At 34.9% G+C, this 12,818-nt stretch overlaps 1 protein-coding gene across 6 annotated transcripts in view; it reads left to right on the forward strand.

Annotated features, from left to right (window-relative positions):
* LOC144966340 (FERM domain-containing protein 5-like) overlaps positions 1–12,818 on the forward strand; it is a 67,534-nt gene that overhangs the window by 12,883 nt on the left and 41,833 nt on the right. For all 6 annotated transcript variants that reach the window (XM_078902659.1, XM_078902661.1, XM_078902663.1 and 3 more), the window contains exons 2-3: positions 394–498; positions 4,129–4,171. In XM_078902659.1, the coding sequence (XP_078758785.1) occupies positions 394–498; positions 4,129–4,171 (148 nt within the window). The remainder of the gene's footprint in view (positions 1–393; positions 499–4,128; positions 4,172–12,818) is intronic.

Raw genomic sequence — 12,818 nt, forward strand, 5'->3', positions numbered from 1 at the left:
AAGGACTCAACTATGCGCCGAGCGAGGCTCGAACCCAGGACCCTCCGATCCGAAAGCGAGTGTTATACCACTAGACCTCATAGCCGCACACAAAAGTTCAAAGTTCATCAATATTGTTCCGTTAATTTGTCTTCATTCGTCTCATTTTTAGTTTTCATCGTTATTTACGATCGTTTTCATTTTGATATTTTTCTTTTTTGTTGTTGTTGTTGTTGTTGTCGCTTTAAGAACCACTATCACCACAGTAACAGCAGTATTATCACCGTCTTTATCATCATGTTCTCCACTATTAAAGTCGTCATCATTATTGTCATTGCCGTCGTCATCAGCACCGATCATTTTCACTATATTATATAGTCATCATAATATCGTTGTCCTTTTTCCTTATTTCAGAAAGACACACTGGGCCAATGGTTGTTTGACAGAGTGTGTGACAAGTTGAATCTATTGGAAAAAGATTACTTCGGCCTTCGCTATGTCGACACAGAAAACCAAAGGGTAATTTAACCTGACTTTTATTTCTTGTCTTTATAACATAAACATAAGCTTCCACTGCTCTGATCCTCAGGTTGATACTAAGTTTACTTCAAGCTTTTTTCCTAAACTATTTATAGATCGACTGATTAAGAGAAAAAATTTAAATGCATTCTAAACATGTGTTTTCATTTATTTATTTCCTTTTTAAAAAAAAATAAAAAAAGAAATGATTTCTTTGTATTTTTTAAATTGTTATTTTATTTGATAACAATTGAAGTGTAATAATAATTCATTTTATTTTCAATTTTTTAAAACATCTAATTCAGTTGTCAATATTTTATTACTACTTAAATTGGCAAACGTACAAACGGCATATGCATGACAATAACATTAGCTCATTGTATCCTAGACAACGTTCCATTTTAGATCAAATTACATTAATATTTATAGCGCTTTCATACTTTCAATCAATACAAAAGAAATATTTTTTGTTGTTACCATACGCTAATATTGCATCGCACAAATGTGGCCCATCGCCTCACAACGGTATTATTATTATTGTTGTTATTACGTTGGGATTGACCATATGCCCCCCCCCCCCCCCCCCCCAAAAAAAAAAAAAAAAGGTTTACGTTTACTACTGAGATGAATAATTATGTGTGATTTGATAGAGAAATGCATCACCATCCGAGTCTGGGAAAAACTAAGGTCTAATACGGAAAATTCTGGGCCAATTTATTATTTTTTTTTTTATTTTTTTTTTTTTTTTGTGGGTTTTTAAAAGCGTTTTGTCAGTGTACGACAGGGCTGACTTTCAAATTCCTATACATGGTCTTATGACGTCACATTAATCGAAATACTGGTTTGGCCCGTTTTGATTTACAGTTCATTAATTTTTTGTCCATTATTATTATTTTTGTGAAATCTATTTATTCCCTCCCTTTTCGTGTATAGATTCTTTACATAACTGCTTATGGTTGAATTGTCGATATGTCTATCTCTCTCTATCCTATCAACAACTGTGTCTATTTTTTATTTTTATTGATTGCGTGTAATTTCTATTGATTTACTTACGTGGTAGTTTGACTGGCAAAAAGGCTTTGAACATGGAGATTGATGTCACAGTTACATGCTTAGTTGTATAAGTCAGTGATAATAATATGTCACTCTTTAGCTGTTTACCATCAGTACAATGTATCAGTGGTACCTGTACCTTTTATTTGACATCCATTTGGACATTCTTCTTCTTCCTCTTCCTCTTCTTCTTCTTCTTCTTCTTCTTCTTCTTCTTCTTCTTCTTCTTCTTCTTCTCTCTTCTCTTCATCATCTCATCATTCATCATCTCATCATCATCATCATCATCATCATCATCATCATCATATTATTATTATTATTATTATTATTATTATTTACAACAGCAACAAGATGATCATTATCATTGTTATTTCAGTATTTTTGTACACTCGTCTCTGTGAAGGTCCCTCACCCTTTCCCTAAACTAGGATTTTTAGACGATGATGTCAGAAGGTTGATTACAAACCATGTCCAGTTAATCTACCTTTAGCATTAAGTCTCTCTCTCTCTCTCTCTCTCTCTCTCTCTCTCTCTCTCTCTCTCTCTTCTCTCTCTCTCTCTATCTCTCTCTCTCCACTCTCTCTCTCTCTCACTCTCTCTCTCCACTCTCTCTCTTACTCTCTCTCCTCTCTCTCTCTCTCTCTCTCTCTCTCTCTCTCTCTCTCTCTCTCTCTCTCTCTCTCTCTCTCTCTTTCTCTTCATTCTGTTTTCCACACCATTTTTTGCCCCGTTGATTTACAATCGAGTATGATTACGTGGCGTCTGATCGGCTTTGGACTGTGTGTTCCCTGTACCAAAATGCATAGCCACTCCAGGGACCGCCGAGGTCAAGTGGGTACGTTCAGCAGTAATGATAACGATTAAATTGAAATGGATGTCGGGGCGTGTAATTTAGCGGATGGCGGGGGAGGACTGGTGCAGTTATACTCAGGCAGTTATCAAATACCAATTTTATTATTATTATTTTTTTTTTTCATTTTGGCCGGAGTAAGTTTACTTCAAATTACTATCGATTAAAATGAACCCGAACCCGAGTAGTCTCTTCCTTGATTTTTTTTCTTTTGTTGTTGTTGTTGTTGTTGTTGTTGTTGACCATTTGAGGGTCATAAAACTTTTGTGGTCTAAATGAAAGGAGAAAAAAAGGAGTGTTTTGTTTAAGTTCGGCCGAGACAGTGGTCACTGTTTGTGGATTCTTAAATCGTGTAGTTTTCACAGGGATCACTATTGAACATTCCGTTCTCTTCAACTAGATACTGACGCTCTGTTTGTAATTTACATTTCGATTTAGGTTGCATTCTGCTATTTTACTCATGTTTTTCATTCATATTAAGCAAAGCTGTAATCTCTCTCTCTCTCTCTCTCTCTCTCTCTCTCTCTCTCTCTCTCTCTCTCTCTCTCTCTCTCTCTCTCTCTCTCTCTCTCTCTCTCTCTCCTGGATTATGTTTTTCTTTCGCTGGGGTATCGGCGCCCACCCAGTTGCTAGATAGGCATCGGTTCAAAAGCCTTATTCTAAATTAGTGATTTAATTGGTGAGTTTGGGCGTTATACTCCTATTTAAGTGGGGTAATTTGCTCGACTTACCATATTCATTATATGGGTAATATGACACAATATCTCAAATTTAGAGATATTCAGGAGCAAAAAAAGAGTGTAAAATGCTACAAAAAATAACTTTAAAAACAAATGCACAAGTTACGAATTCTCATTTTGTCAACTGTGCACAAAGCGTTATATCGATTTATTACTTGACACCTCCCAGCAGAAAAAAAAGTCTGAGGCGGGCCGATTTCTTGTAATTCATGGGCATGGGCTGTCCACCCAATACTGAATGGGTAGCCGGGTCTGTAAGATCTGACGGGAAGTACTTTGCGATATACTGGCATCCTATCCAAAGTTGTCAAGTAATTGCCATTATCCGTTTGACGCTGTAGAAACCGCGACAAACTACGCCTCCATGGAATGACTTTGAAGGACTAAATGGGCATGTTCTCAGATTTGATGTGTGTGTGTGTGTTTTATTTTTTTAGGAAAATGTTGTTCGGTTTCAGTCACCAAAGCTTGACTGTTTATGGACGATGTGGGCATTGCTATTCTTCTTCTTCTTCTTCTTCTTCTTCTTCTTCTTCTTCTTCTTTCTTCTCTTCTTTTCTTTCTCTTCTCTTTATTATTAATTATTATTATTATTATTATTATATTATTATTATTATTATTATTATTATTATTATTATATTATTATTTTATTATTATTATTTCATGATCATCATCATCACCATCACATCGTGTCGTTGTCGTCGTCATTAGAGAATCACATAAGCAGCTGCTGTGTCATGGGTGTGATGTCTCTGTTATTGCCTTTAGGTAACCGTATTCTTAATCCACGTTGTGTTTTTGGCCAAATTCAAACACATTCGACCACGTTTCTAGTTCTTTTTCTCCAAATTCGTAAAATATGTTTCTCTATGGCCCATGTGGTGCATTGGTCAACCTTTTTTTTTTTATCAAACACAACAGGTCGAAATTTGCATGAGCCTACCTACTAATTCCTTTATTGTTTTTCCCCTCTTTTGTGTTTTGCAGCACTGGCTGGACCCATTGAAAACAGTGTACAAACAACTCAAAGGTAAGTCGTTTGGGATGTTATGGATGAATTGTTTTCTCTATCGACCAGGACTTGTACTCGTTTGTCATGGTCTATCGGTCTACGGTTTTAATGTAAGTACAAAATAATCATCCGGGTAGAAGGCTGACGTCGGTATTCTGACCTTTGGTCAGAACAACAGTTACCAGAGCGTCATTTTGAGGACCATCATTCTATCAAGATGGAAGTGGACCTTAAACGTAGATAATAAAAATCAATGGCCAAATCCCTTTTAGAGTGTGCTAATTTTAAATTTCCCGAGATTCTACTTAAGCAATACAGTCTGATACCAAAAAAAAACAAACAAACAAAAAAAAAACAAAAAAACCCCCCCCCCCCCCCAAAAAAAAACAAAAAAAAACCAAACAAACAAAAAAAAACAAACAAACAAAAACAAAAAACCAAAGAAAAACAAAACAAAACAAAAAAAAATCCTTCACAACTCTTCATTATGAATATGAATGCAGTCTAATATCCGAGGTCACTAGAATTAGGAAAATCATTCCCCAATGGATTTGGTTTGGTGACATTACTTGTCTGGGTGATTAGGTGCATCCCTCTTTGCGCTTTTAAGAACAATCGCTCGTTTTGACTAGTATTTCAACGTACGTAGCAGTCTCTTGCAGACTGGTCTTTTGACACCTTTGTCACTTAGCTTGTCTTATCATGTTGGAGGTTTCATTTGATTACAGTGCCTAAACATGGGCCCTGGCATTAGTTCCTATAATTCCGCGACCAAATTTTGTACTTTTTTTTTTCCCAAAAAAATAATTCTGGTATCCACTGTCGGAAATTTCTGTTTAGTGATCTGATAAGAAGGAAAGTATTAACCGTCAAAGGCGTATTTAAAAAAAAAAAAAGAAAAGAAAGAAACAAAAAGTCTTGAGCTAGCAATGGTAGGAAATAGGAAATTAAAATGGCCAGAACTGTGATTTTGTTGTTGTTGATGTTTGTGTGTCGGTTTAACAATATATACATTCAGTCTCCTGATTAAGAGAAAAACTAAATTCAAGTCTCAAACGATTTGCTATAAATCCAATTCATTCCTTGCGTCTAAACCGATTTATTCGCAGGTCTGATGTCCCAAATTGTTACGGGTTCATTAATTTGTTGCAATGGAAATACTCTCAAACAAAGCAACATAGTTACAAGTGAAACCCATTATTGCCCTCGGTTATCAGACTTGCTAATCTGAGCACCTAGGTTTCGGCATAACGCTATTTTGAAACCATGGGCCTTTAAAAAAAAATTAATTTATAATTTTTTAGAGGAGTGATTTTTAAAACAATGTATGTATTTGTCAGTGATTTGCTTTGACATTGTAGCTGAAACCCGCTTTTCTGTTGGGAATTTATTGTCAAACCTACTATACTTTGTCTTCATCCGACCTTGTTTTCCTTTTCTTAAAACTGACACCATCGTTGTCTACTGAGGTCTGAAAGCCAATGGGGTTGTGTTAACCTTGTATTGTTTTTCGACCGTCTAAATTACGCAAGCTCTCAGTTCGTTACGCCCCCATTTATGACAGTGGCGATGTATGTGTTTGTGTGTGTGTGTGTGTGTGTGTGTGTGTGTGTGTGTGAGAGAGAGAGAGAGAGAGAGAGAGAGAGAGAGAGAGAGAGAGGTGGGGTGGGGTGAGGTTTTATATCTCTAGCATTGAATACTTTTGATTTATTCACCATGAATGTGATTGTTCTTCAATATCCTCCCCCGCCTCCTCCTCCTCTTCTTCTTCCTCCTCCTCCTCCTCTTCTTCTTCTTCTTCTTCTTCTTCTTCTTCTTCTCTTCTTCTTCTTCTTCTTCTTCTTCTTCTTCTTCTTCTTCTTCTTCTTCCCTTCTTCTTCTCCTGCCTCGTCTTATCCTCCTTGTTCTTCTTCGTGTATATCGGCACTTCGTATCTTTATGACGTCGATCATGCCCTTGAGTAATCTTTCTGACGTCCATCACGAAATCCCGTACGCTACAACAAACAAACCTGTTTAAACTTTAGACGCCCCTGTCTATTTTAAAGTTGAAAGAAGTGTGTGTGTGTGTGTGGGTAGGGGGGTTGATTATTGAGCGTCATTAATCTGGATTAGGTTCATGTACACGGACACACACACACACATATATATATATATATATATATATATATATATATATATATATATATATATATATATATATATATATATATATATATATATATATATATATATATATATATATATATATATATATATATATATATATATGAGCCAAGGTCAAAAGGTGCCAATTTTTTTTTCTCAAAATAAAAGTGACATAATAGTCCATTCATGTTTCTATATGTGTAGCAAAAACCCTGTACTTCATGAATGAAAGGCCCCTTAGATAACTTTAAGGTCTACCGCAGCATAATATCGTCAACAATACCTATAGGTTGCTGGTGTCACCTGTGACCGGTGACACCAAAATGAGACAAAAAACTCAATAACCAAATGATTTTTGTTGAGTATCAAACTTTATTTAGTAAGTTATAGACAAAAAGACACAATCAACAACAATCATAGTACAATGATATTACCAACTATTGGAGAAAATGTTGCTTTTTGGTGTCATCGGTCACAAGCAACATAGAATGCAAATATATTATTTCATAAAAATGTTTGTACATTAACAACAACAACAATATTGCATATGCTTATTACCAGCAATGTTCAGAAACTTTTGGAATAAAATGTTGGGAAATAATGTGACCAAAGCATATCTTATTTAGCGACATTGTGTCACTTGTGACATTAGACCGATGACACCATTACTTATGTCACAAGCAATACCAAATTGCAATTTCGACAATATATCATTAATTTCGGTCAAACCAGTGTAATAACCACAGATAAATATGGAATTTAATAATATTTCAGAAACCAAAGACTTCAAAAATAGAAATATACATGGAAAATAGAGAATCTGAATGTGACTTGTGACATACGACCGGTGACACCATTACTTATGTCACAAGCAACACCAAATCACACTTTATTCCATAATATATCAATATTTTCAGTAAAAAAATCACAATAACCTACTCTAAAATGAAATTCAATAATACTTTAAGAAACTAAATACTTTCAAATTGGAAATATACTTAGAAATTAGTAATACCATTGTTGCTATTACTTTGGTCAAAATCGGCACTAGAACGCAATTTTGCCTCAATAAATCAAGAATAGCAACTGAACACATGTAATATAGCCTGTTAAATGTAATTCAATGACATTTCAAGTTTTGAAGAACATGAAAACAGAAATACATTAGAAACTTCAAACTTAAGTGTCACCTGTGACATTTTAACCAATGACACCAATGGTCACAAAAAGTACCAGAAGTCACACAAACACTAGATAAATATCAGCCATGGTAATGAATTCATGTAACCATACGGTAACATCCACCCTACTGCTCAAATCTGCTAGTTTGTAGTAATTTAGTGTGTTAATAGTAAATCAAATCAAATTTCTTGACAACCCTTCTTTTATCTGGATTCGTCAAAAGCTTGAGTTTTGTCTTTTCCTTGATTGATACAACCCTGAAACATAAAAAATTAGAATTACAAGGAAATAATTAACTGTGTCAAAATCACAGTTTTATGTGAGATGTCATAATATCATATTTGTAAATAGAATAACAGCTGAAAACATAATTTTTTGGTGGCACTTAATAATATCCAATATCAAGTGTTGCTTGTGACAATGTAAAATAGCGATGACACCAAAGTTCAACTTACCTTTTCTGCCTGGAGCCACGCTGGAAAGGCAAATGAAAGTGCTGCACTTCAAAGACTGGTAAGAAGGGTTGATCAAAATTGCGAATCGCCATTTAACGAAACAAACTTCCACGTGTTCACGCATGCCGTGTTGCTTGTGACAAATGACACCAAAACCAATAAACTTCAATATCGGCACAACAGTATACATTTACTCCAAGATTTGAGTTCAGATAGTAAATCTATGCCTTTTCTCATAATAAAACATTTTATAAACCTTAAACATGAGATTTAAAGTTTCGTGTCGAGTCTTAGTATTGTGCTGTGTTTGATGACACCAAAGGTCACAAGCAACACCAACTTTTTAAGAACTCTATATGAAACTTATCAGATATGTAATATACTGCAATTGCGTTTAAAAGTAAATTTTGACTTTATACTATTAGTCAAACTTCAATCACGTGAGCTAAAACATCACATTTAATTTCTACATGATTTCTAAAAAGGTGATGCGTTAACCTCGTTTTAAGCACATGCCAAACAGCATTCAGATTTCACTTTCAAGTTGTTTATTTCATATTCTGTTGAACAGAGTATGTTGAGCTATCTCATTTTATCTCTTCTTCATATTATCAATTGATTACAAGCATTAACCCAATGAAAACAGCCCATAATTAAGTAAAAATCAAATGTTGTTAACACTGGTATCAGGCGGGCACCTTTTGACCTTGGCTCATATATATATATATATATATATAATATATATATATATATATATATATAGAGAGAGAGAGAGAGTCACTTAATCTGAGGTCTTACCGTCATGTTATTAAAAATCCCTGTTCACAGGAACAATACGAGTATACATGTATTAATTTACTCGTGAACTTATTAAATGCAACGTCATGGCTCAAGGAACGTTTAAAAAAAAAAAACCCAAAGAAACTTACCCTACATTACTCTCTACTATCGAAGATATGATAACATGATAAAAGAATGTTACGAATCGTTTTATCATGCATAATCAGAGAATAAAAGTTGTTTTTTTTCCTCCTTTTCTTCAAATGATATTACTGTTTGGCACATTCTATGACTGAATGATAACACATGGTCCTTGACATTACCTTGACACCACATTCCTTACAGACAAAAAAGAAAACCAAAAAAAAAAAAATAAAACTCTCACACTTATCGGCTCTGTTGTCTTTATCAGAATTCTTGAGTATATCTAAAAAAATTATCTCCTCTCATTCACGTAAACGCTCGCACGAGCATACACACACACACACACACACACACACACACACACACACACAGAGCGAGAGAGAGAGAGAGAGAGAGAGAGAGAGAGAGAGAGTACACATATTCAACACACACACACACACACAGAGAGAGAGAGAGAGAGAGAGAGAGAGAGAGAGAGAGAGAGAGAGAGAGAGAGAGAGAGAGAGAGAGAGAGGAGGGGGGGGGGGGCACAGATTAAAAAAATCAACCCAGAACTGACAATTTAAATCAATCATTTTTGGACTTACTGTTCGAGATAATGTTTTTTTTTTTCTTTTTTTAAATTGCTTTACCAAAGAAGCAGTCTATGCACTCACCATCCAACGGTCTGTCACCGAATCACTCTGTTCAAAGCTCAAAGTTCAAGTTTGACAGCCAGACAACTTATAACCACCGTTTTACATTAGTTGTGTCACTATGATTGACCGTCTAAGTGTTGATTCAGCCTTCCAGCCCTCTTGCCCGCGTGCTCAATAAATACACTTTACGCAACCAACAACTCACTACAAAATACCTTCGTTAAATAAGTTTCTCCATGCATCCTCAATCCCCACTCCATCCGTACACCACCCAAAGCCCCCTAGGCTATTGAAGTTGATCCAGCGTACGTACCTATCTCCTTCATCGACCCCTTTATCGATCAACCCTAACCCTGCTTGGGTCATCACCTCTCCCGTCTCATCCATTTGACTCATACTGCTACGACGACAACAAACCTTACTTACCAGCCCGATTACTACGACTGCAACCATCCGAACGATTCATGCATTTTATGGTACTTTTTACACACCCCCTCGTTGTAACTGCCACTGTACCAGTCAGTGTGATCTGTTCTTGTCGTACTGTATTTATTTATTATTCATATCGTCCCCACCTGTTGACTCATCGATATCGGTCGTTCTTGTCCCAAATTAGTATATGATATAATAATATAGTAGTAAAGTTCCGTGTCATGTCATCGTTACAAACCAATAGATAGTCATTGCTCAGCTTAAACTAACAATAATAAGTAATTATTATTGTGTGTCTGCTCTCAGTCAGGAATTAAATACACGTACTTAGTTTAATATGCACTTTCATGTAGCTCACTGGAAAATGAAAATGTTGCTGCTTGGAGCTTAAAGGAAAAAAAAATAACGTTAAGTATTGAAATGTATGCTTCAAATTATTAAACGAAGACAGATACTGTGAACGTTCTGGATCAAACACTTAGACGTTTTTTTTTGTTGCTAAAGGGGAAATCCGAAACGTCCACAGTACATGTCTTCGTTTAATAAATTGAAGCTTACAGTCCAATACTTATCGTTATTTGTTTGTAGCTCGTTGGATGAATTGGTAAAAGGTTTGACTTTTACAGACTAGGCAAAAGTGAACGAAAGGTCATTTTTTTTTCACCGCGACCTCTGTTCACTTAGCAGAATGCGAGTGACAAGTTACTGGCTCCAAAGTAGATCCGACATAGAACCGAATCACGATAGCCTAGATCAGACCTGCCCACTATAACGAAAAATTCATAGAATTACGAAATTTTGGCTCAAGTTTCAGAACTTCATGAACATCTCTTACCACAGTACATGTCTTCGTTTAATAAATTGAAGCTTACAGTCCAATACTTATCGTTATTTGTTTGTAGCTCGTTGGATGAATTGGTAAAAGGTTTGACTTTTACAGACTCGGCAAAAGTGAACGAAAGGTCATTTTTTTTTCACCGCGACCTCTGTGCACTTAGCAGAATGCGAGTGACAAGTTACTGGCTCCAAAGTAGATCCGACATAGAACCGAATCACGATAGCCTAGATCAGACCTGCCCACTATAACGAAAAATTCATAGAATTACGAAATTTTGGCTCAAGTTTCAGAACTTCATGAACATCTCTTACCCCCCCCCCCCCCCCCCCCCCCGCCAATAAAAGAATTATAATTAAAATTGAGCTTTTTTATTGGCGAATATAAACTTAAAGCTCTTTTTACGAAGGTTTCCTGACCAACAGCTACTCATAACTAATAGATCGAGACATACCGGCGATATTACCCCCCCCCCCCTCAGAGACAACACAGCTGACGGCCAGGTACTCGTTTTACACATGAGTGCGGTGAGAGAATGTGAGTAAAAGGCTTTTTCCAAGGACTCAACTATGCACCGAGCGGGGCTTGAACCTAGGACCTTCCTACCCGAAAGCGAATGCCATACCGCTAGACCACATAGTCATTAATTAAAACTTATTGAAAATGAAAGTTGATGCCAGACTTCATAATTTTAAGGAATTTGAAATGTTATTTAATCATTGTAAGGGTAAATTTTTGATTTTAAAAGCGACTATATGCAATTTTTATCTCCTAAGAATTACAATTTTTTACATTTTCAAGTTGACAGGCCATACGAGTACTGTACTTTTTTTTATCCAGAGAGCATTCACATTGGGGCTGTGCTGTTCAATGTATTTAATAAAGTATTAAATTTATCTCAATCCCCTTCAATTTTCCTTCTCAGAACCTAATTTCCATCTCGCACAATAGAAACCCCCTGTTTGGTATCTTTTTTTTTTTGTCGGAACCGTCCCATCACTGCCTATAGCCAGGTAATCATTTGTGCATCAAGCCTTGTTACTCGTGTTTTGACATTATAATGGAATCCCAACGTGTCATATTATGTACTTTTTTATGACCTTTTATAGTGAGATTGATGGATTGAACCCATGGAATATCGTTGTGTCTCTTGTTCTCTCCTATTTCTGGTCTATATAGTAAACTCGTGTGCTCATATCAGTATCAGCTATTTGCACTCAATGGCCAACATTACATTATGATGACGTCAGAACATCACATGCTATTTATTTGTCACCGCCAAAAGATAAAATAAAACCCCGCGGCTTGTCGTCTCTGTTTTCGTTTTACTTTTTATACACTTTTTTTTTTTCATGCTTTAAATCACGAATAGGCGAACCAGGCTATTCTGAGATACATTTTATAAGATATAGGATTATCTTTTTTTTACTTTCCAATTTTTTATTTTTAAGACCTGTTTATTTTCTATTGATTATTTAATTTAATAATAAAAATGAAATAAAAATCAGGGCTAAAAGACCAATTAGTCTTTGAACATAATAGAATTTAAATAGGAACCTTGTGTACAAATCAAAATCAGTTCATGTTGCTGAAAGGGGAATCCAACCAACACAAATTCTATTTAAAAATAATATAAAATTAGGTAAAATTATTTTTTAATTTTAGAGAGCGTTTGAGAGGTGAGCATTGTACATCAATTATTATTATCATTATTCATATTACTTTATTTTTAATTTAAAAAAAGATTTATTTATTTATTTATTTATTTATTTATTATTGTTATTATTGTTATTGTTATTATTATTATTATTATTATATTATTATTATTATTATTATTATTATTATTATTATTATTATTATTATTATTATATATATTATTATTATTATTATTATTATTATTATTATTATTATTATTATTATTATTATTATTATCATTATTATCATCATCATCGTCGTCATCATCATCATCATCATCATCATCATCATCATCATCATCATCATTTATTTTGTTTTGAGGTTAGCTATTCATCATTTTAGAGAGCATAGGTGACG

The sequence above is a fragment of the Berghia stephanieae genome, chromosome 2, assembly GCF_034508935.2.
Source record: "Berghia stephanieae isolate SIO BIC M18660-M18661 chromosome 2, UCSD_Bste_1.3, whole genome shotgun sequence".
NCBI classification, from domain to species: Eukaryota; Metazoa; Mollusca; class Gastropoda; order Nudibranchia; family Aeolidiidae; genus Berghia; species Berghia stephanieae.